The sequence below is a fragment of the Orycteropus afer genome, unplaced genomic scaffold (assembly GCF_000298275.1).
Source record: "Orycteropus afer afer isolate SDZICR_OR568_19922 unplaced genomic scaffold, OryAfe1.0 scaffold00007, whole genome shotgun sequence".
Classification (NCBI taxonomy): Eukaryota; Metazoa; Chordata; class Mammalia; order Tubulidentata; family Orycteropodidae; genus Orycteropus; species Orycteropus afer.
The window spans coordinates 11,234,707-11,258,927 of NW_006921594.1; the positions used below are offsets into that span (position 1 = coordinate 11,234,707).

Sequence of the window (24,221 nt, forward strand, 5' to 3'; positions counted from 1 at the left end):
GTTGGGCAATCCTACTTCTGTAGTGATACTGCCTTGGAAACCCAAGGAGGGGTCACTATGAGTCGGGGCCGACTCGACGGCACATAACAACAACAACCCTCCAGCTAAAATTTTCAGCATCCAATGTAGGGATTATTATCAGTCACTTTCCTTTCTTGAGCAAAAGTTACTCAGAAATGTCTAGAGGCTAGCTTGTCCCCTTCTAAGCCCTTGCTCTTCAAAGAAACCAAAAGCACATCTTTCAAACATACTGATTTTTTTTTCTTGCTTCTTGTTGTTCACCTGATAACTTTATCCAATTCACAAAGCCTGTGCATAAGAACTATGTATCTAGTTAGTTTAATGTACAGAGAGAGAGAAAAGAGAGTTTATGTATCCTATTCTTATAGCCAACTGATAAAAAAACAGAGGTTAACACTGAACCCCTATAGAGTATTGACAGATCTGCTTAAATTATGGCTACAGAAGGACTTAAACCTTCTCAAGAAAACAAAACAAAAACCCCCTTTTCCCCCTGACCAGACTCGTGAGAGCTCTTGAAGACCAACAACTATTGCTTTTCACTCTAGTAAGGACCTAGAATACTCCTCGGAAGGAAAGTGGGGCAATCTACTTCCGTAGTGATACTGCCTCGGAAACCCAAGAAGGGGTTGCTATGAGTCGGGTCCGACTCGATGGCACATAACAACAACAGAATACTATTATTTCTAATTCTTGAAGGGAACAAGAGCCTAAGCTTTCAAACCTGCTCAGACAGACTGAATGAACATATTTAAGATGCTGCCCTTGGCCTAGTGATGTATGTATGGCAGGAGGGCACCCAGTGTTGATTTGTGTATCATCAGCTAGCTGACCAGGCAGGGATTGGACCTTTAACAGTTTCTTCCCACCCATGCCTGAGTGCCCTGCTCCCCAACATACACACACACACACACAACACACACACATGTGCACCAAAATGCCCCCCAAAATACTTACTGCTGTCCAGGTGATTCCAGCTCATAGCGACCCTACAGGACAGAGTAGAACTGCCTTATGGGATTTCTAAGGCTGTAAATCTTTAGGAAGCAGACTGCCACATCTTTCTCTTCTGCAGAATGGCTGGTGGGTTTGACCTGCTGACCTTTCAGGTAGCAGCTGAGTGCTAGGAACACACACACACATACACACACAATCCTATAAAAAAAAACTATATGCAATTATTCTCCTTGATTCCAGGGATTCCCGGTTCTATCTACCACATGCCTCAGCCTCACACATTATTCTTCATGGTCTCTCTTGGTACCTTTCTGGGGCCTCCTACCTGGAGTTTGCTCTTTACCCAGTCCTTTCATTTCTAAACTCTGTTGATTGTTCTGCCTGGCTCCTGAATCACCTTCTCCCCAAAATGTTGCCTCTTGTGCTCTTTAACTTGGCTCCACTGTACATGGCGATCTAGCAGATGTACTCAGACCCAGACATCCAAGAAACTACTACTCAGCCATGGCTGAGAGCCTCAAGCCCACTCTTCTCTGCTTTCCTGCTCACATCATGTTTCCCTTTGTAGAAATGGTAACAGGGCTGATACTCATTTCTGCATTCCTGCCTGTGCCGAGCTTCATCAGATCAGATCCAATAACCAGCAACCTCACAGAATCTAATACTTAGCTCTCTTTCTCCAACTCTTGGTCTTAGTTTTTTCCCTTTGCTGTGGCATCTCAATGGCTGGAGCTGTTGGTGGCTGGTTTATTTGGGTTCATTACACTATGTTGTTGTTGTTGTTGTTATGTGCCGTCGAGTTGGACCCGACTCATAGCGACCCCTCCTTGGGTTTCCGAAGCGGTATCACTATGGAAGTGGATTGCCCCATCTTCCTTCCGAGGAGTGGCTGGTGGGTTTGAACCACCAGCCTCCTGGTTAGCAGTCAAGTGCCTTAGGCACATTACATTATAGCAGGCTCAAAAAAACCAAGCTCACTGCCACTGAGTTGGATCCAACTCATAGAGAACCCTCCTTGGGTATCCGAGGCAGTATCACTACAGAAGTAGATTGCCCAACCTCCTTTCCGAGGAATGGCTGGTGGGTTTGAACCGCAGGCCTTCTGGTTAGTAGTCAAATGCCTTAGACACTACACCACTGGGTCTCATAATTTAGAGTGTTAGGGACAGGGGGAGACCTCATAGATGATCTAAGCAGGAGTCTCTGAAATCACTGTGATCCCTTCAGTATGTTTAAATAAACAACTTTTCATTGGTATTTTCAGACCAGTTTCTTTATGAATTACCACAATTTCTAAATGAGAAAAAAGTTATAAGAATAATTACCATGTTGGCAGACAATGTTTCTACAAGTTATTTGTATGTTCTGTAAGAATTCCCAGGTATATATTAGAGCTGACAAGGGACAAGGTGGTAGTCACTTCTTGGCCACAGCCAGCTACCCAGAAAGAGTGAGTAATTGGACCTGTGGGCTTGGGACCATAGTCACAGGGGACACCGAGTTCAATTGGCATAACATACTACACAAAACATTGTTCCACATCCTACTTTTGCAAGTCACGACTGGGATCTTAAAAGCTTGCAAGCAGCCATCTAGATGCAACGATAGGTCTCTCCTCATTCAGAACAAAGAAGAATGAAGAAAACCAAAGACACATGGAAACAATTAGTCCAAGCAACCATACAGAATGAGATCCTCAGCCTATATGACTATGAGACCAGAAGAGCTAGATAGTGCTCAGCTACTACTGTCAATCACTCAGAGGGGGATCTATGTAGGAGGTCCTGGATAGAGTGGGAGAACAATGTGGAACAAAACTTAAAATCATTGGGAAAAAGAAGGGGGGGCGGGTTTGCTGGTCTGATAGAGCCTGATGGAACCACTGAGACAATGGCCCCTAGTTGCTCTTCAGGTCAGGGATTGAACCCACTCCTGTGGCTTCCAGCCAAACAAAAGACAGGCATATGAGCTGAACATTTACATTAGGTAGATACACTCCTTGGAGAGATCAATCATGGGAGAATAGAAGGGCTGTGTGTGCACAGGGAGACAGCTTAGGGGGCAGGAGTGCATGGGAGGGAAGGACACCAGGAAGATACAACTATGGGGAAGAAGTGGGAGGGGATCTGTTGCGTTGTGGGAAATTGTGGTCAATGTCATGAGACAGAACATGCATGGGCTCCTGTATGGAAAGTGAATTTGCTCTGTCAACTTTCACCCAAATCATAATAAAAATAAAAATTAAAAAAAATTAAACACCTCTCAACATACATGTAGGTCATATGATTATTAATATAAAACTTGTCAACATGCAGTAGCAAGATCAAAGTTTATATCCTACACAGAAATATACAAAAAAAAAAAAAAAAAAGAACCATGCAACTTGAAAATTCATTAAATCTCTAACATTTCTCCTTTTGTTGCTTGATCTGTGCTCCTGTCCTCCCTTTTTCTCTGACTCCCCAACTCTTTTTCTGTAAGAACACAAATACAGGCAATCCTCATTATTCACGATTCCACATTTGCAAATTCATCTACTTGCTAAAATTTCTTTCTAATGCTAAAATCTATATTCACGCTGCTTTTGCAGTCATTCATAGAAGTGTGACAAGTAGCAAAAAATTTGAGTCGCTCAACTCACACTCCCAGCTGTGGTTGAACAAGGTGATGCTTGTGGATGTTTTTGTCTCAGTTCTCATTCTTTAAACAAGTGTCCTTCTCATGATCTATTTAGTGCCTATTTTTTCCTTTTTTGCATTTTTTGTGCTTTTTGTTGTTGATTTCACTGCTTAAAATGACCTCCAAGCATGTTGAAGTGCTGCCTAATGTCCCTAAGCGCAAGAAAGTCACAATGTGCCTTACAAAGAAAGTACGTGTGTCAAATCAGCTTCCTTCAGGCATGGGGTATAGTGCGTTCAATGCCAATGAGTCAACAATGCATACATTAAATAAGATGTCTTTAAACAGAAACACCCATAAAACAAAGTTACATTCAATTGATCGAAATATTGTGGCCAGAGGTTCACTAGGACCTACTGCTGAACCCAGGAACCAGGGTTCAGTATTTGCTAACTCAGTGCTCATGGAGACACTGTAGAACATGCTACTGAGAAACAACCGTATTTGCCTTTAGGAGATAAATGCTCAGTTTGGTAAAAAAAAATTTCATGAAAACTCAACTGAAAGAGATGCAAAAAGAAGAAACAGTGATGCTCAGCTTAATGTTCTTACACCAACTTTGATGGAAAACAGAAGCTTTTCTATCCTAATGGTCTTGGGGTCTGAACACGTGGACCAAGAACACATTCTTCCCAATGGCATTCCTGGTATCTTCTTTGAATTGCCCTCTCTTTTCACATCATAGCAATGAAATGTACTCCTATGGAGTTCATTTTCAGAAGGAAGGCTGGGCAATCTACTTCCGTAGAGATACCACCTTGGAAACCCAAAGAAGGGTCACTATGAGTCAGAACTGACTTAATGGCAGTGAGTTTGGTTTTGTTTTTGTTTTGGAGTTCATTTTAGGAGTGGTAGAAACAGAAAGTGATCTTTTCATAGAAAATGTGGTCCCTAAATAGTCAGTGTCATTTAGCTCAGGCAGCACAGTGTTCCAAAGCTTTGACTGTTGGGCTCATTAAATCTCACATTACAGAGAATGCTGTTTTCAGTATTCATGCTTTTGTGTGTTGCTGGTGGTGATTGCCGAGGGTTCGATTCTGACTCATGACAACCCAATGTGACAGACTAGAACTGCTTCATAGGGTTTTCCTGACTGTAATCTTTATGGAAGCAGATCACCAGGTCTCTCCCCTGCAGAGCTCCTAGGTAGGTTCAAACCGCCAGCCTTTCAGTTAGCAGCTAAGGGCTTAACCATTGTGCTACCAGGTCACTGCATGCGTGTGTAAATAGTTTTTATAGAGAACAGGGACTCCCCGAGAAGTTAATATTTAACTTGCTGAAAATGGAATTATATTATAAACGCTCAGAAGGAGGGTGTAGTCTTTGGAGTAAATCTGACAAATACTCTTGGAAGCAAATGATCACACATTGATTTATTTTTCTGATACATGCAGATTTTCACATGACCTGTTTAAAGAAAATTAAATCCACCTGGAGTTAAATATTTCATTCATTACTGTGCTATTTTGCTGTAAACCCTTTGTCGTGCAAAATGCATATCAGCAAGTGCCTGAGATTTATTCTTAGATGAAATAGCCTCTGGCTCAAAGGAAGTGTTTCCAGCTATTTCGTTTATGATAATATACCTTCCCAGCACTGATCCAAGTAGAAAATGCAATTTTTCATGTCATGTCAGTCTTCATTTCTCATTTTCATGGTCCTGTCATGATTGCATAGAGCCCAGATGCCTTAGCAAAATACACTGTGAAATGTTGCTGTGAAGATTACAATAATCTGCAAGATGGCAAGAGTGATGTCCTTTGGGTCTGATATATCTGGGTCTTCTGCCTCTCCATCTCCTCATGCCCGGGCTCATGTCTGAGGAAAACCCAAGTCATAGGAAACAGTGATTTAGAAATGCAGCTAGGAGGTAGCCTCAGCCGACCAGGACCCGCACAGTCCATCAGCCCTTGCTCACCACCATGGCCCTGCTCCCTCTCCAGTCAGTCAGATCAAACAGCAAGTTGCCCTCCTGCACAATACCACCTCTGAAACTCTTTCCAGACAAGACACTTTCAGGTGTATTGTGAACAGAGCACACTTCCTATGGCAGAGATCGCAGAACTCACTGCTTAGTCTACCTGCCACCCTACGTTTATTTCTGAGACTCCCTTGTAGTTAGACTCCTTGACTACTTTTAGTCAATGAGTTGTGAGCAAAAGATGTGCACGTTGGTGGTGGTTAAAAGTAGGAGAACACGAGGATTCTGGAAGCATGTGTTGAGATGACAGCATCTTAAAGTGGTGAAGCCCCTGTAAGACTGGGACTGAGTTCCTGCCACCCGCACTGGCCGTCAGTGTGGGCAGGATAGAGAGTGTATCGTGTTAAGCACTGAGTCTTCTGGACTAATTCCTTCATGCAGTATAACTTGGTTGAGGTGATAGCCATAGCTCTCCCACACTCATGAGAAGAGGCAGCCACATTGGGATTTTGACTAGTGCTCTGTGTCTCCTACTTGAGTGGCTCATCCACTCAGCAGGAAATGCAAGCCTCATAAATCCCAGCCTTTTATCTTTGAAATATGACATAAAATTGTTCTAATGTTGTTAGCATAGAAGGCAAATATGGTATTATCTTCTATTAAACATTGCCATTTTGTTATGTATTGTTTTCTTGACAAGTAGATCTCCTTTGGCCTTTTTTTGCTGAAGTTTTTAATAAACTCTTTCTGATCCTTATAATTTACAAGAAGATAAATAGAGCCAGAAATTCTTTCATTGGCTCTATCAATATTTCAGAATAACATTTATATTCAGAATTAAGTCATTTCTTCAGTCACTTTCAAGCAGTCTGAAATTTTTCAGATCTCAGCTTTAGAGCAGTTCTCTACCTTCCATCTTTCAAAAAAATGGAACTTGGTTTCTGTTTTATAACCTGAAGGAAGCCAGTTGGGAAGTGGGCCATATGGTGAGAGACAAGACCCATCTCCATGGTTTGGCCTTCCCCTTTTCTCTTCCCCTCTTTCTTTGGGCTACCTATTTGGTGAGAACATGAGTTAAACCCAAGGGGAAGCTGGGACTAAGCTCAACCATAATTCTGGTCTGATTTATGGAGATGGGACGGTGGGAGGCATAGACTAACACTGAACTCTATCTTACCCTGTTCTCTAGAATGAGATGTCTTAGTTTTTACTGTACTGAATTAGAAACAAATTTTTATTATGCCTGAAACTAAATTTGGCATAATCCACAATTCTTTTATTTTAAACAAATTTGTTTGAGATCCATGTTAACTCATTCTCTATGTATGGTAACTTAAGTATGTAAATTTAAGTATGTGCCCTTGTTCACCAATGTATATATAAGGAGATAAATCTACAAAAAAAACCAAAATGGTACATCAGTTTAAAGCAAAAATCTATATTACTAGACCATTAATTTAGAATTCTAGTGGTTCCAGCCATGATCTTGCTTGGAACGTGAATATAGGAATCATCAATTTTCCTAAGCATGTGTCTTAGGATCCTTCTGGTTGTAAGACACCAAACCAATCTTGGTTTCTCTTAGTTAATTATTTCAAGTATCCATGTCTGTGGCTACACAATGAGCCCCAGTGGTACAATGGTTAAGTGCTTAGCTGCTAGCCAAACGTTGACAGTTTGAACCCACAGATACTCCATGGAAGAAAGATGTGGCAATCTTCTTCTGTAAAGATTTATGGCCTTAGCCTATGGGGCAGTTCGACTCTGTCCTGTAGAGCTGCTATGAGTTGAAATGGCCTTGATGGCAGTGGGTATGGCTACATGATAAACCATGCCAAAATTTTGTGGTCTTCAATAGCAACAATTAATTCCTTCTCATCATTCTGTGAGTTGACGGGGTAGCTCTTCTGTTGCATGTAGTATAAGTGAAGTCACTTATTCAACTACATTCAGCTAGGAACTCGACAAGGTCAGGAAGTCCAAGGTGGCCTTTCATCTTGTAGAATCTCTTGCCACTGGCCTCTCATTGTTTAGTAGTCTTGAAATTCCTAGAGGGAACATTGGAAGAGGACAAGCCCAATGTGTGAATGTCCATCATGCCTCTGCTTGCATAGCACTTGCTATCATGGGATTACCCAAAGTGTGTTACAAGGCCAGGCCCAGCATCATTGTGGGAGTGGACTATACACACATGGGAGGAGTGCTTCATTGGGTCCACCAATGTAACAGTCTAATAAGGGTTTGTCTTAGAATACACAAGAAGGAAGAAAGACAAGGGGAAGGCTCAACCACAATCCTTATTCTGGCAAACCTCATGGAGGGTTGAAACATCATTGGACACACCAAGAATTGTAGAGACCAGGTTATCTTAGTGCAGACATAGTAGGGGCTTCACGGTCAGTATTCCATGGATGCCATGGCCACTCAGCTTCTCTCTGTCTCTGCTTCTACTGCTCCTATTGCTGCCCACTGACCACATTCTATTCTTGACCCCTTGCAACCTCTGCTTACTCATGGTTTCTCATTCTCCCTCTGTGTGACCTCTGACCTTTGTACCCACTGCAAACTGTTGACTCACTGCCTCTTTCTGCCTCCCACTTACCCTCCCCATGAGAGAAGAATTTGTACCACTTAGTCACTCTCAAGTGGCCAAGTCACCTCACAGGCTGATGACCAGATTTTAGATAGCTACACTCTTCTCCCAATTCTTTTAGCCTTGGTCAGGATGATGGGGTCAGTGTAGCCTTCCTAAGAGAAAGATTGTGTGCATGACAGGCATTCAGAATGGGATAGTCTCCTCTCTATTCATTCAGCTAGTTGGTATTGGAAACGAGGAAGGATGTTCCCTCTCCATTGAAGAGAACTGTTCCCTCTTACTCCAACCATCCTCCCTTTTCCAATCAGTTCTCCCACCCCTGAAGCTGATCCTGACAACTCCTGTCAGATAACTGGCTGGACAAGCACTGAACAGGTGCCATATGAACTTTTCATGAACTATGATTTAGCCTGTGTCTTAGATCGTACAGTTATATTGTTGTCTCGTTATACTATTTCTTTTATTGTACTTGTCCTGCTAAATAAAAGAGATGTAAGACAGCCAATGTCCAAATAATTTCACATGTTACAAACAACACAATTTCATTGAGAGACCTTGGTATTTTTGATGCTTTAGCTTCATTGTTTTAAAAAATATATATAAAGATCACTAAATCCAAAAGCTCTTAAAAATTCTAATTGTTTTATATATTTTTGTGCTTCTTTATGCATGAAACATCTCCAGAAAGGACCACAAGGACTTGGTAATAGTGCTGCCTCCCAAGGAAGAAACTCAGTTGCTGGATTTATTTCTTACTTTGCGTTACATGGTCTTTTGAACCTTTTGACTGTTGTACTAGGCGTATAGGTATATGAGTTGCCCAGTCTAACCTCTTTAAGTATGTCTGATCTGCATTGTCCACACTTGCTGTTACTTCACAAGGTGAGGGCCAGCATGTGGTATGACCCTAGGAGCACTATTCACATGGAATGCAATGTGAAGAGGCCCCAGGAGCTGTGTTGTGGGCAGCATTAGGAAGAGCCACCCAGATTCAAAAACCATCAGCTTTTTTTTTTCTTTTTAAGTCAGTGATTACACTTGATAATTTTGTTTGCTTATTTGACAAAATAAGAAGATATATGAGAGGGAGGGAAAATGCTAGGAGCCTCTCAGGGAGAGGCAATGTGAGATGGCTAAAAATTCTCCAACTTTTCAGAAGAATGGAGCTTTAGATCTAGGTGTTGTTTTTTTTTTGGGGGGGGGCATATCTTGTGTGTGTCCTTAAGGAGCTCTGGTGGCGTAGTAGGTAAGACATTTGGCTGCTAACCAGGTCAGCGGTTCAAATCGTCCAGCTGCTCTGAGAGAGGAAAATGAGGTAATCTACTTCCATAAAGATGTACAGCCATGGAAACCCAATGGGGGTTGCTATGAGTAGGAATAGACTCAATGGCAGTGGGTATGTATGTATGTCCTTAAGCACATGGCTTTACCATCCTTCACCTCACATTCATTAGCATGGTTGTTGTTATGTGCTGTCAAGTCATCTCCGACTCAGAGAGACCTTATGTACAACAGAACGAAACACTGCCTGGTCCTGTGCCAGCCTCATGATCCCTACTATACCTGAGCCCATCACTGCAGCCACCAAGCGTCAATCCATCTTTCCCTTTTTCATCAACCCTTCACTTAACCAAGTATGACATCCTTCTCCAGAGAATGGTCCCTTCTAGCAACATGACCAAAGTAGGTGAGACAAAGTCTGGCCATTCTTGCTTCCAAGGAGCATTCCGGCTGCACTTCTTCCAGAACAGATTCGTTAGCTCTTTTAGCAGTCCGTGGCACTTTCGACATTCTTAGCTTATTCATTATCAGTCAACTGAAAAGTTTATCAGAATTTCTCTTTGGAGTGTTGAGAGGCTTAGCTAAGTTAATGCATGGAGTGCACTCAACAGGGTACCTGGCACATAGAGCTCAGTGAACGGCAGCTACTATGATTGCTTTATTTTCATCTGTTAAATAGGTATAATTACTGTTTCACCCATCTGTTCAATGGGTATAATAAATACTTTCTTGTTTTCTGGGGTTTTTATGATAATCAAATAAGATAGTCAGTTATGGTGCTCTGAAAAACAGAGATTTGAGCTGTTGTCAGGGTCATTTGTTATTTAGGTAAAACACCCCCCAAAAAACCAAACCCACGGCCATGGAGTCAGATCTGACTCATAGCAACCCCTCCTTGGGTTTCCGAGGCAGTAGCACTACGGACGTAGATTGCCCAACCTTCCTTCCGAGGAGTAGCTGGTGGGTTTGAACCGCCAGCCTTCTGGTTAGCAGTCACATGCCTTAGGCACTATGCCACCAGAGCTCCCATTTATGTAAAAAGCACCTCTTAATTGTTCACCTTTCCTAAGCTATTCTTGGTTCTAGCTACCACATTCCTTCTTGAAACAATACTATGAATGATTCCTTTGGGCTGTGGTGAAATTAGAAACATGTTCCATCTTCACCCTGTTTCCCTTCTTGGTTGAAGAGATCATTCCTATTTCTACAGTCACATACTCCCAAACTACTTTTTCTGAGGTACATCTCATGGTGATTACTTAAGAAGCTTTGTCATTAGAGAGAAAATAAAATTGTATAGTTGTGCGATGTAACTATGACTTGCTGATGTGTTAATTAAGCACAGCCATTGTCTGTTTTTCTCTAACCTTCCCACCATTGTCTAAGACTCAACATCTGTGACTGAAAAGCACAAGCATGGGCTAGGATGGGCATTAATGTGTTTGTTCCATATGGTAAATACTACTAAATATGAGAAGTGACCATACCTGAGTAGGCTGGTAAAGAATGCTTTTCACAGCCTAGATAATGTCATATCCAGTTTTCCAGTTCGTGGGGCCACCCACTGATGGGTCATCAGAAGAATAATTAGTGTGTCAAAGGGTAACCAGTCACATAAGCATATTTGTTTATTGGCTTCAAAAGTCTGTAGATCGTATAACATTGTGCAGTCAGCATTGAACCACCCATGGCAGGAAGCTGAAAACACAAACAGAGCAGAATGAAACGGTAAGTAATGGATGGCCATTCACTTCTGGTAGAGAGCTAATATTCTTTCCAAATTTAAATAACATATTTCACTACAGAGAAAAATGGACTTTATTTTCTTTCTAATGACAAAACTTCTTAAGTAATCACCATGAGAGCTAGCTACTTTTCTCAGGCTTAATGTGAATCATTGGTCAAAACTGTAGGTTTTCTTTTGAAATATATAGTAAACAGCCCAGGGGAACAGTTGCTCTCTGGTTTAAAATTAATTTTAGGTAAAAAGAAATAAAGAATCCTTGCATTTCATTTCCTTTCTAATTGTGCAAAGTTTACTAAAGTAGGGAGTTTTTCTTTTTTTTTTCTTTTTGTTTCATAGTTGCTTTGAAAGGAGTTAAATGAAGCGAAGTATTAAAGGCTAATACTGTTCATCACCACTCTGGGTTCTTTTAATAATATCTGTGGTATTAAATATCAGGGTGACTTATATTCAGAAGGTGAACCAGTCATATGTCTTTTCTGCATGTGCCTGAAAGCTTCTGTGGCAAATGTTTTTGCAAATTACAAGCTCTGTTGCATTAACAAGGAGCCGTGGTGGTGCAGTGGTTAAAGTATTCAGCTGCTAACCAAAAGTTGGTGGTTCAAATCTACCAGCCGCTTCACAGGAAAAAGATGAGGCAGTTTGCTTCCTTAAAGATTTACAGCCTTAGAAGCCCTATGGGGGCAGTTCTACTCTGTTCCTGTAGGATCACTATGAGCCAGAATCAACTCGACGCCAGTGAGTTATTGCATTAACATACTCTTAGCCTTGACCACACATAATGGTGCAATTTCAAATGGTAGTATTACTCATTTTAGTATAATTGCACAAGCAATTTCATTTTAGCTAGTAATTCTCACTTCAAGGAGAATGACTATCATTTTCCAAGGTAATGCACAAGGCAGATGTGCAGGAGTGCAGAACCAGTGATTTTCCTTTGTAAGATATGCATTACTCCTACTGAAGGAAAAGCTCAGTTTTCTGTGGTGTATTTGCTTTGCAGTTTGATGAGTGCTGGAACCTGATCCTGTCTTTGGGCATTTAGTTTTCACCTGTGATGGCATATGTGGGAGGCATAGGTGATTTTTCACAGGCAGGAGTCTGAGCATGGGATGGGTAGTTACTTTGTCCTCCCCATACAGAGCCTATACTAAATGACTTTGTGGTTCGTGGTGTACTTAACTTACAACAGTGAAGGGAGACCACATCTCTAATCTTAGCCCATGTCCTCCCTTCGTTGTGAGGATTCTCTCATGTCTTATTAATGAGTGCTGTCTGGATTTTTCTTAAAACTTTGAATTTTTTCCTTTATAAAGCACTGTAGTTTAATGTGCAATGTTTGATTCCATGCCTACTCTGAAAAAAGGAAGCCTGGTGGCATAGCTGTTACGCACTCAGCTGCTAACCATAAGGTTGGTGGTTCAAACCTGCCAGCAACTCTGAAAGAGAAAGATGAGGCAGTCTGCTTCTGTAAAGATTTACAGCCTTGGAAACCATATGGGGGCAATTCTACTCTGTCATATAGGGGGCTATGTGTCAAAATTGACTCAAAGGGAATAGTTTGGGTTTTTTGATTGTTACTCTGAAAAGGTACAGCAAATTGAGTGACACTTTCTTTTATATGAAGTTACCTCATATTTTCTCTATTTTGAAAGATGAACGGCTAAAGCATCCAGGCAAAATGAATTATAAATGAAGAATGTATAACATAGATATTGTATATAGCTGTTTAAGATCTTATAATTTATTAGTACATCTTGTAGGAAGTATTTTAGTTCTCCAGCACATATTGAGAGAGCTGGGCACTTAAATCAAATCAATTGCATTAGCATGACACTTAAATCAGGCAGGTATGCCATTTGTGTTCTCCATGTTTGACTCTGTTGTCTTCTTTCAATTTGTGCAACATGTTCACATCAACTGTAGCTCATTCTAGTGGGACCTGCATGTGTGGCATTTATTTTTATTTTCCCTGGAGTGTAAGTGTGAAGTCAGAATTTAGAATTTCAACATAAAAAGCATGAGATATCTAAGTAAATCAAGTTGAATAATATAAATATGGTTTGCACACACAAAAAAAGACAGGTTTGTTTTGGTTAGGAATGGTTGGGTGAACTTCTATACATGCTTCTCAATGACTAATGGGCATGGATGTTCATATGTTATAACATGAAAAGATAGATTTCCTAGCTCTTAAATGAAACGTATAACCTAGATGTTTCACTCAACAAACCATGTTTATACATATAACTGTAATGTTTATGCTTAGCATATTAGGTTATTTTCCTATTGTTTTTTAGCAAGTATTAACCTATTACAATTTTAATCAGGTTCAATTCAATTTGTGGCAAAACATGTCATCAGTATTGTTTCATTTTTTCATTACATATTTAAGTTCTACTTCACATGCACAGATGCATTACAACTAATTTGGCCATATTGACAAAAGAGTTTGGTTTTCAAACCAGGTAGTATACATATAAACGTAACCTTGAGTAGATAGATCATGGTCAGACTGCCTATCTGAGTATAACCTCATCTCCAAAGATCTTAAGTCTCCTTTTCTTTTTCCTTTCCTCCCTTCATTCATTTTTCCTACAAATACTTAACTTACTTCCTACCATGCACCAGGGACGGCAATGGGCTCAGGGGATGCAATCACGAACAGGATTAATAAAGTCCCTACCTTCACAAGGCTTGCAGTTTAGTGGGAAAGATGGGCATTATGAAAATAATTACACAAATAATTCAGTAATTAAGTCCTGGTCCTGGCCATTTCGCTGCCACTGCTTCTCACCTTCTTCTCATTAACAGTATTACAACTCTTCTCACTTCCTTCTGAGCCCTCACCAGAATTGCCTTTGATGTCCATAATTCCACCAACAGCCTATTCAAGGCAATCTAGGCTTTTACTATTAGGCACCTTAAAACTCTTCCTGTACCCATTACTCAATTCCAAAACCGTTTCCATATTTTAGATATCTGTTAGAGCAGCACCTCACTCCCCCAGTACCACATTCTGCCTTAGTTATCTAATGCTGTGGTAACAGAAATGCCACAAATGGGTAACTTTAACAAACAGAAATTTATTCTGTCACAGTTCAGGAGTCCAAATGCAGAACACCAGCTCTGGGGAAAGGCTTTCTCTCTGTGCCAGCTAGGAGAAGTTCCTGGCTTCTTTCAACATCTGTGGGCCCAACTTTCCTTGGAGGTTTCCATGTGTCTTGGCATCAGTCTTTTCCTGGGTCTAGCATGTTCTCAGCACAGGGCTCCTGAGCCCATAGGACATGCTCTTCTCCCAGCTCTTCTTCTTCTTTTTTTTTTTAATTTATTGTTATTTGGGTGAAGATTTACAGAGCAAATTCACTTTCCATACAGCAGTTCACATATACTTTGTCTCATGTCATTGACCACAGTTTACCACACTGCAACAGCTCCCCTCCCACTTCCTCCCCACAGTTACCTCTTCCCAGTGTCCATCCCTCTGTACTCTCCTGCCCCCTGAGCTGTCTTCCTGTGCATAAGCAGCCCTTCTTTCTCCCATGATTGTTCTCTCCAGGGCGTGTGTCTACTTGAGGTAAATGTTTAACTCCCATGCCTGTACTTTGTTTGGCTGGAAACCACAGGTGTGGGTTCAATTCCAGACCTGAAGGGCAGCTAGGGGCCATATCTCAGTGGTTCCACCGGGCTCTATTGGACCAACAAAGCTGGTCCCAACCATCTTTTTTTTTTTTTTTTCCTCCAAATGATTTTGAGTTTTATTCCCAGCTCTTCTTTCTTGGTGGTAGTCAGGTCCCCCCCACTTCTCCTTGCTTCTCTCTCCTTCTATCTCCTGTAATTTAAAAGGTGATACAGGCCACCACCCCACAGGGAAACTCCCCTAACATTGGATCTCAGGGCTGTGACCTGAGTAAGGGTGTTGCATCCCACTGTAATCCACTTTCATCTGATTGGCTGATAACATCAGATCACATCATTACATATTTAATGTAATGATTACATCATAACATAACTGCCAACCCACTGAGAATTATGGCTTAGCCAAGTTGACACATATTTTGGGGGGACACAATTCAATCCATGACAAAGCCTCTTTAGAAAAAAACAATCTAGCACCAGTAAGGAGGATGACTGCAGTGAGGAAAGCCAGCTAGGTCAGTTTCAGTCATCTTGGTGAGAGGCCAAGAAGGCCTGAGTTGTTGCTGGTTCAGCTGGTAAATCTATATTTTGAGTTTGAAGCAGAATTCCAACAATGCCCTGAAATTTCCCAGAGACCATCTCTTGAAGGGAGAAGCCATTAGGCTTACTCTCTAAAGGTCACAAAGATTTCTAACCAGCTTCAAAGCCAAGTTGTCCTGATCTTTTAAGAAAGACATCCTGGCTTCCAGGAACACTTACAATACAAATATTTAAAATGGAAAAACCATAAGGATGTCAAGGCAGAAAGATTTTGCTTTACTGTGCTGCAAGTATTTCTGAACTGATTTCAGCTGATTTATGAATAAATGATTATTCCAGTCTTGAGAGTGAAATATTGAAAAGTTAGCTCCCTTTTAGAGTTCATGTATAATAAGAGCTGGTTTTCTGTGCTCCAGACTTCCTCTCTTCATTTCCTTCTTTTTAGTACATTGTAATTATGACTCCTACTGTATGCTTTTTCAGGATCCTGTATGAAAATTATTTAAACGTTGCACAGAAGTCTTTTGTGAAAGAAAAAAAGGAAATTCAGTTTGTGGGCCTCAGCAGGAGTTAAGCTAATGCAGCTTAAAATAATGCCGAAAACGAAGTGCTTATCTGCAGGCAGAGTGCCCCTGATTCTCCTCCTATGCCAGATGATTAGTGCACTGGAAGTACCTCTTGATCGTAAGTATTATCATTTTAAAGCTGTTAGGCCTGGGGGTCAAAACCTCCCCAGCATTTACCATTACTCTGAGCTGTGTGAATGGGGAAGGTCTGTGTGCTGCTGAAAAGCTAATCAAAATTAATTTGGCTTTTACCTTCAGCACCTGGTGTTTATAAAGATTCGCACCGAGACCATGGCCGTGGAAATGGTTGGACTTATTGTCCTCTCCCTATCATTATCTTCCTCCCACATCAGGTGCCTTTTGTGTACCTTAGCGGGGTTTGGCCTGAAAAGGAGTGAGTTTTAAGGTTGCCCTGATCCTCCCTGATCCTCCCCATGGACAGCTCTTTATGGAAGCAGTTCTGCAAGAAAATAATAGGAATCCCTTTAAAATGATCTTGGAGACTTCACACATCCACTGGCACTTCACCCTCTCTCTACATGTGCTGAGAGTGCCCCAGAAAAGATGGGGGTGCCAACCCTCTACCCCTCTGTATCCCCAAACTACCCATAACTCATTTCTCTGGATGCAGACAATGCAAATTTCACATTTTAATTGTGAATATTAAATATGAATCTAGGACTAGGAAATGTGTCCTACCTAAATCCTAGTGAATGGACCTCTTTGATTTAACAAACCATGATCAAAGACCAAGATGCAAATTTTGGAAGTAAGGCAAATAATCTGCAAAAATACTGTTTCAAATGGAGCAAACAACAGCTACTGTATTAGTCGACTCTTTTCCTAACGGTAAAGTATGCATTGCACACTCCGTGGCTGGAGGGCCTCTTTTGTGACAAATGAAGATAATTCTAGGTTCCAACTGGTTGCTTTTCCTGCATTGGAGAGCAGAATTTCAGATCTAGACAATTACTGTACTTCAGAATTGATTTATCCTTTATCCCTAATCTGCATGACCTCTTTACATCCATCCATTAGCTTCCTGAATAGAACATCTGTTTGGCAAGCTTCTCAAGGTGCAAGGAAGATAGCGCTTTTCTAGGCCTGTGCATTTGTTGGGATGTCATTTTTTGCCATAGAGATTGCAACTGCCAATAGGAAGGCATTCAGAAGAGATGTGGCTTGCTCCACATTTATTTGACTTCCTTTGCTGTGTTATTATAATCTAAAGTACAATAAAGTGCACTATTTTTCTTATTTTCAAAAAATGTTGAATCCAATGACTTTAATTTCAATTATATATATTGCTTAAATCCATTAGAGTAGAAATGCTTAAGCAAGCATTTGCCCTAGCAGAAGCACAGGAAAGGGAGACAAAGCTCTTGAGAAAAAGGCTTTTGTTCTCTCTTGTGTTAAATATATTCTCCCCTTAATCTGACTGCTCAATCTAACAATCAGAGAGAAACAGTCACCTATAGCTAACTCAATTATCGCTGCTAATGGAGAAGAGGCCTAGCCATGATTAAAAGAAAGTAGGGATAACCCAGGCACTCCTGCATTAACCTTTGCAAGAAGTAACTGACAGGCAGCAATGCGGAATCATTTGAATTGCATGCTGTTGTAATTTCTCCCCTGCCTCTGTCCCTGTCACCCCTTCTCCGGTACATGAGCTGCCCCTTGGTGTGAGCACCAGCAGCGCCTGGGAGATTGAGGAATTCTGAAGCAGAAATATGTGAACAGTCTGAAAAGTTCCATTACAGACTTGGTGGTTAACCATAGTCATCTAAATATCTAAAATCCTTGCTGGATTTGCCTTAGATGGAGCGCTATGGCAGCATCCCATTGTTAGGTATTATTACCATGTGCCTGGTGATGTCTGGGATAATAGGATCAGACACTACACAGTATGTGACAACTCAGATTAATTGTAGATTTCCACTATTTTTCAAATTGAACATAATTACTTGTCCAGCACATGTACAGAATGGAGTTAGTCATTCCTATTCCTGGAAGAACCGTTTTTACCTACAGCATTGCTTTTGTTCTTCCATATGTTTATGTGGATAGATGCTGTCGGTGTAAACAAAACTATTCATCCAAGTTTCTTTCTCTTGCAATTTCACAACTGCAACCTTCGCTATACTGTTTTGTTTTTGTTTTTTTTAGATCAAATCAAATACACGAGATGCACCTTTTATCTGCAGGGTTCTAACGTTCTTATTACTAACATATGGTTTTCTTTAATCCTGTTTGCCCACTCACCTGCTGATATTGATGGGGGAAAAGCAAAACTTCTTGAAGATTGTAAGTGTCTTTCTACAAATTATTAGGCAGTGTGAAATATTGATCATGTCTTTATTTTTCTAATTAATACTGTGAATTAAATGCACAATGTTATGTTTTGTAACTGGTGGCTTTTTTGGCATCTGTGTTTATTGTGGCTAAACCTTGCATTTATATTAACTACAAAGCACACTTCATTAGGTTACCTGCATGAAAGCTGAAGACTCAGGTATTGCTCTTTTTTTTTTCCTACCCATATGCTGTGCTACTAACTTCCAAGCTTTATTCACATCTGATGTAACTCAATGAGAAAATTCACAAAATTTAGACACAATGACTCTCTGGTTCCAAGTACTATTAAGCGCTTGCTGAAATAAAGACATGTCATTTGGTATCTTTTAGAAGGTGGGTGCATGCAGAAGCCACACCTGAGTCAGCAGCTCTACACCCCTTTACACTTCCTGAGCCTCAGGCAGTGTGGACTAGTGTTTCTAGGTGCCATCAGTATAAATAGCCCAGCGAATTTGACTGTGGTTTTGAAGTGTGCCAAAGACAAACAAGTAGCCACTGCTTGTATTGTTTCTGAGTGATTTGCTCTAAGCAGGAACTTCTGTTGCCTAGGACAGTTGGGCCTCATCTGTCGTCTGGCTAACAATTCATTAGTCCATTTTCAAGCATCTGAAAATTTCTTTGATTCTGGATCAGCCAGGGAAGTTATGTAAAATCACCTTTTCCCTTATTATGGCAAAGCATTTGTTAATTGCCAGACAGCCTAAGCCTGGTTCAAAAAGGTACATCCAGATGGTATACTGCTGGCAGTTGGGAATGGCATGTAAACCAGCTCTGCTCTAGACATGTGAATAGAAGTTCTGAGTTTGAAGCCACCCACATCCACCATTTACTACTTATGAGCTACAAGGTGGCCTTCCTTCATTTCAGATGCTGCACTCCCAGAGTCTCAAGGATCACTCAGAGGCAAAATTGCCCCAAATAAATCCAATCATGATACTAGTGCAAAAATGGCTAACATTGTTGCACTACAGCATTGGCATATACTACAAATTTCACACAAATTGTTTTACTCAATCTTCCCAGCTACCCTAGGAGATAGGTGCTGCTCTCAAAACTTCATTTCTTCCAGAGGAAATGAGAGATTGTAGAATTTAAGAAACTTGCTTTAGGTCTCATACCTAGTAGCAAATAGATTAGTTCTTAATCAATAGAACAAACTGCCAACAATGGAAACTGACAGCACCAGGGCAGCAAGAATTCCATATACAGTTGTGGAGGCTGAGAGAGCAACTGGCTTGTTAGGAAGAGGACAAAGAGGATAGGTAAGATATTGCTAAAAGGAAGGAAATTGATACTGTCTAGTATACTAGTAGTGGTAATAATGTTATTGTTGTTATGTGCCGTTGAGTCGGCCCCAACTCATAGTGACCCCTCTTTTGGGTTTCTGAGACGGTATCACTATGGAAGTAGATTGCCCAACCTTCCTTCCGAGGAGTGGCTGGTGGGTTTGAACTGCCAGCCTTCTGGTTAGCAGTCAAGTGCCTTAGGCACTATGCTACCAGAGCTCCTAGTGGTAATAATAGTAATAGTAATTTATTTAGTACACAATATGTTGTTGTTGATGTTGTGTGCCATCGAGTCGGCCCCGACTCATAGCGACCCCTCCTTGGGTTTCCGAGGCAGTATCACTATGGAAGTAGGATTGCCTAACCTTCCTTCCGAGGAGTGGCTGGTGGATTTGAACCACTAGCCGTCTGGTTAGCAGGCAAGTGTCTTAGCCACTATGCTACCAGAGCTCCTAGTACACAATATAGGATAGCAATAATGAGTATAGCTTTTGATCTATTCTTTAGATATTGGTTGGATGTTTGGTAAGAGATGTCTGGTAGACAGCAATATGACTGGAGAGAGGGCGAGAACACACCTATATGTACAGACTTTTAAGACATTGGATGGGGAGGTGATAAACACTACAACAATTATAACTGGAGTAAATAGGGACAAGAGCAGAGCATTGACTAAGTTTTGAAAAATGCTTGGTTGGCAGGTAGAAGGAGTTTCAGAAAGGAAGTGCAGAGTGTGGGCAGGGAGGAAAGGAAGGATCCACATGATGGAATATGAGCTGATACAGACTGTTGGACATAGCAGTAAAGGAAAGGAGAGTGAGAATCCAAGAGAGAGACGTGGGAGAGGTTGCATGATGCAGGAGAATGCTACTGGGGCAGGGCCACTGCATGGCACAGTTTCAGGGGGACCATTCACACCATAGTTGGTGCCAGAGTTTTCCAACCATGGCACTACTAACATTTGTTGCAAGAATTTTCTTTGTTGCAGAGAGCTGTCCTGTATATTGAACAGAGTTTAGCAGTATCCCTGGTCTCCACTTGCTAAGTGCCAGTAGCACCCCCAGTTGTAACAGTCAAAAATGTCTCCAGAAACAATTAGTCCAAAGGACTATTGGACCATGTAAACCCTAGCCTCCACAACCCTAAGACCAGAAGAACCAATGGTGCCCAGCTACCTTGGTGACCACTCTGAAAGGGATCACAATAGCAGGTCCTGGATAGAGTGGGAGAAAAATGTGGAATGTAACTCATAATCATAAAAAAAGACCAGGCTTACTGGTCTAATAGAGATTTGTGGAACCCCTGAGACTATGGTCGTTAGACACCCTTCAAGCCTGAAACTGAACTTGCACCCATGACCCAACTTTCAGCCAAATGATAGACAGGCCTATAAGGTGAACAGTAACATGAGGGAAGTAACACACTCCTTAGAACAATCAAAAAATCAACCTAAAGAGCAGCATTTGCCCAGGAATTGAGCTCAGAGGGCAGGAAAGGATAGGAAAGAAGGATAAAGGGAAACAGTAAACACAAGGATGAAGTGGAGGAGTGCTGTTATATCGTGAGGATTGTAATCAATGTCACAGAACACAATGTGTATGTAAACTTTCATCCAAATCACATAAAAAGTTTAAAAAAAAAAAAAAAAGTTTCCAGAACCACAGAGCTCTGTAAATGGCTCTCCCTGGACTTGGGCAAGGTGGTAGCTGTCTACTAGGAGCCAGTTGGGAGAGTTTGGTTCTCTTCTGTTTTGTGCCTTCCTAGGCAAGTGCTGAGTGGGAGAAGAGGAACTAGGAAGTAGGAATAGATTATTTCTCAGTCCCTCCTGCTCTAACGCTCTGATTTTGATACCTTAGAGCAATTTGAGGAGGGTTGGAAGTACCAATCCCAGGTTTCTTCAAATCATACTGTTTTGGGTCAGAACCATTTCTCCCCTAAGACTTGATAATAAATGATCAGTTATCACTTTGGAAGGTGCAATGGAAATAGTGATTCCTGTAACAAAGAATTTCCTCAGTCTGTTTATCTTCTAAGTAAGACTGTTTTATCTTTGTTCCTAATTCACCTACCCTCTGCCTTTGATAAGACATGTCGCATTTCCATTTTAACAATATTTTTGATATTAACTTTTCAAATTTATTTGTTGTCAAAGTATATTAACTTACATTACTCACTGATGAACTGACTGTAAGTGAGTTACTCTTTCAGAAGAGAAACGTACCTTTACCTGATACCTTAAATTTCATGGAACGATATTGTTTGGAGCAAACTATCCATCAGAGGAATTCCTCATTGTTACATCAGAAGAGAAACTGTCTTAATGTCAGGCTTGTGATGGTAATTATTTTCCCAAACTTTTAGTCTGGAAAATAGTGCTTTTGAGTGCATATAAAGTTATCAAAAAAGGAACTTGTACCTTGACTTCTCAGTTTTAAGTGACTTTTAGTTGAAAATCTACTGAGCTGTGGGCCACCACAGTAGAAATTGCTAAAAACATTTGCAGCATAGCCTAGGTGAAAGGATTTTTCTATAGAAAACAATGATTTCTATTATGATATTAAATAAATTATTTATTTTACATTGTTCTTCTTTCTATAATTAAGTGGTACAACCTCCAACCATCACTCAACAGTCTCCGAAAGATTACATTATTGACCCAAGGGAGAATATAGTAATCCAGTGTGAGGCCAAAGGGAAACCTCCTCCAAGGTAGGTATGCTTTCTGCTTTGTTATGGTACTGGAGTCTGTCTGGGGAAGTCTCTAAATACAGAATAGACTCTGAAAGCCCCATAAAATAAGTTAGGCCATGTAGAGCACTCTTTCTTGGTTGGATAGTTCTCAATGCCAGTGACTTCAGACCACCCCTGAGTACATCTAACCAACTCCACTGGTCCATTTTAGCCCTTCAAAGATATTCGTGTTAATTTCTCAAGTCCTACATATTCTTACAGTATCATTTGAAAGTTGATTTTTTTAATCTGCTTAATTAAAATCAGTTTTTTCTTCTTAAAAACCTGATTATTGCATTTCTGTACATCGGTTCTTCTGCAAAATGCTCAAATATGGTGGAGAGATAAAGAAAGAACCTTCTAAATGTGGTTGTGACATAAATGACCTTATGACATGGGCAGATCTCTTTTCTCTGGGCCTCATTTACCTCATCTGTAAAACAAAGAGTTTGAATTTGATGACTTCTAAGATGCCTTCTAGGAGCATCAAAACACACGGCTGTCGAGTTGATTCCAACTCATACTGACCCTATAGGACAGAGTAGAATTGCCCCCATAGGATTTCTAAGGCTGTTAATCTTTACAGAAGCAGACAGCCATTTCTTTCTCCCATAGAGCAGCTAGTAGGTTCAAACCACTCACCTTTTGGTTTGCAGCCAAGTGCTTTATCCACTGCACCAACAGCGCTCCCCCATCTAGCTCCATATCCCCAAACTCACTGCCATCAACTCAATTCTGACTCATAGCAACCCTGTAGGACGGAGTAGAACTGCCCATAGAATTTCCAACACTGTAAATCTGTACAGAAGTAGATTGCCTCATCTTTCTTCCACAGAGTGGCTCCATTATGGTCTGTAAGTTGTCCTAAATGCTTTTCCAAACTTGGCAGGGTCAGTGTTGAGTAGTTTCCATATAAGTCTTGGCATGAGCACAGCATAGCATTATAGAGTTGAAAGGACATAGAGATAATTGAGCCCAACCAATATATTTCACAGATGAGAAGACCAAAGCTGAGTAATTTTAAGTAACTTGTCCAAGGCCACACAGATAGTTAGTGGATGATCCATAACTGGTTCAGTAACACATGGGTGTTGAAGAGAGTTGGATTATTACTATTAAAATATTATGTGGACTTTTAAGTAATGAAGAAGTGAGTTTCTAAATATTATATATCTGAGTTTGTCTTTCACAGCTCTTGTTAAGACCATCATAGATTATCACCTAAGATAGAATTGTGCTTACTCAATACTTAAGTAGGAGTCCCTAGGTAAACGGTTAAGCACCGGACTACTACCCAGAAGGTTGGTATTTCAAACCCACCCATAGGTGCCTTGGAAATAAAGCCTGATAATATGCTTCCAAAAGGTCACAACCTTGAAACCCTACGGGCCGTTCTACTCTGTAACACAAGGGGTTGCCAGGAGTCTAACTCAACTCCACAGCAACTAACAACAACAAACAACAAATACCTCAGTATGTCAAAAATCATTCATCCCTGAGACTGTGACCCTTAGACACCCTTCAAGCCTAAAGCTGAACCTACCCCTCAGGTATCAACTTGCAGCCAAACAATAGACAGGCCAATTAGGTCACAATTACACCAGGGAAGAACTACTCAGAACAATCAACACACTAGACTAAAAGGGCAGCATTTGCCCAAAAACACAGCTCAGAAGGCAGGAAGGGGCAGAAAAAACAGCCTTTATCCACTGGAAGCCAGTACTACCACCATCCTTGCTCCCAACTTGTGAAAACCACTGCTCTGTGGATAAGCAATCATAAGGAAGGTCCAAGTGGGCCTGGGAAACACAGTGAAGTTTAGAGATCCATGCTATTGTCTGAACATGGCCACTATTGATTTGTGAGTAGTTGTAAAGTGTTTAATAGCATGAGCACTGTGACTCTC

At 40.9% G+C, this 24,221-nt stretch overlaps 1 protein-coding gene across 1 annotated transcript in view; it reads left to right on the forward strand.

Moving 5' to 3' along the window:
* Positions 1-15,956: 15,956 nt before the first annotated feature.
* NRCAM (neuronal cell adhesion molecule) overlaps positions 15,957-24,221 on the forward strand; it is a 92,263-nt gene continuing 83,998 nt past the window's right edge. The window contains exons 1-3 of the mRNA XM_007944281.2: positions 15,957-16,062; positions 18,231-18,248; positions 22,189-22,294. Coding sequence (XP_007942472.1) covers positions 15,957-16,062; positions 18,231-18,248; positions 22,189-22,294 — 230 coding nt within the window. The remainder of the gene's footprint in view (positions 16,063-18,230; positions 18,249-22,188; positions 22,295-24,221) is intronic.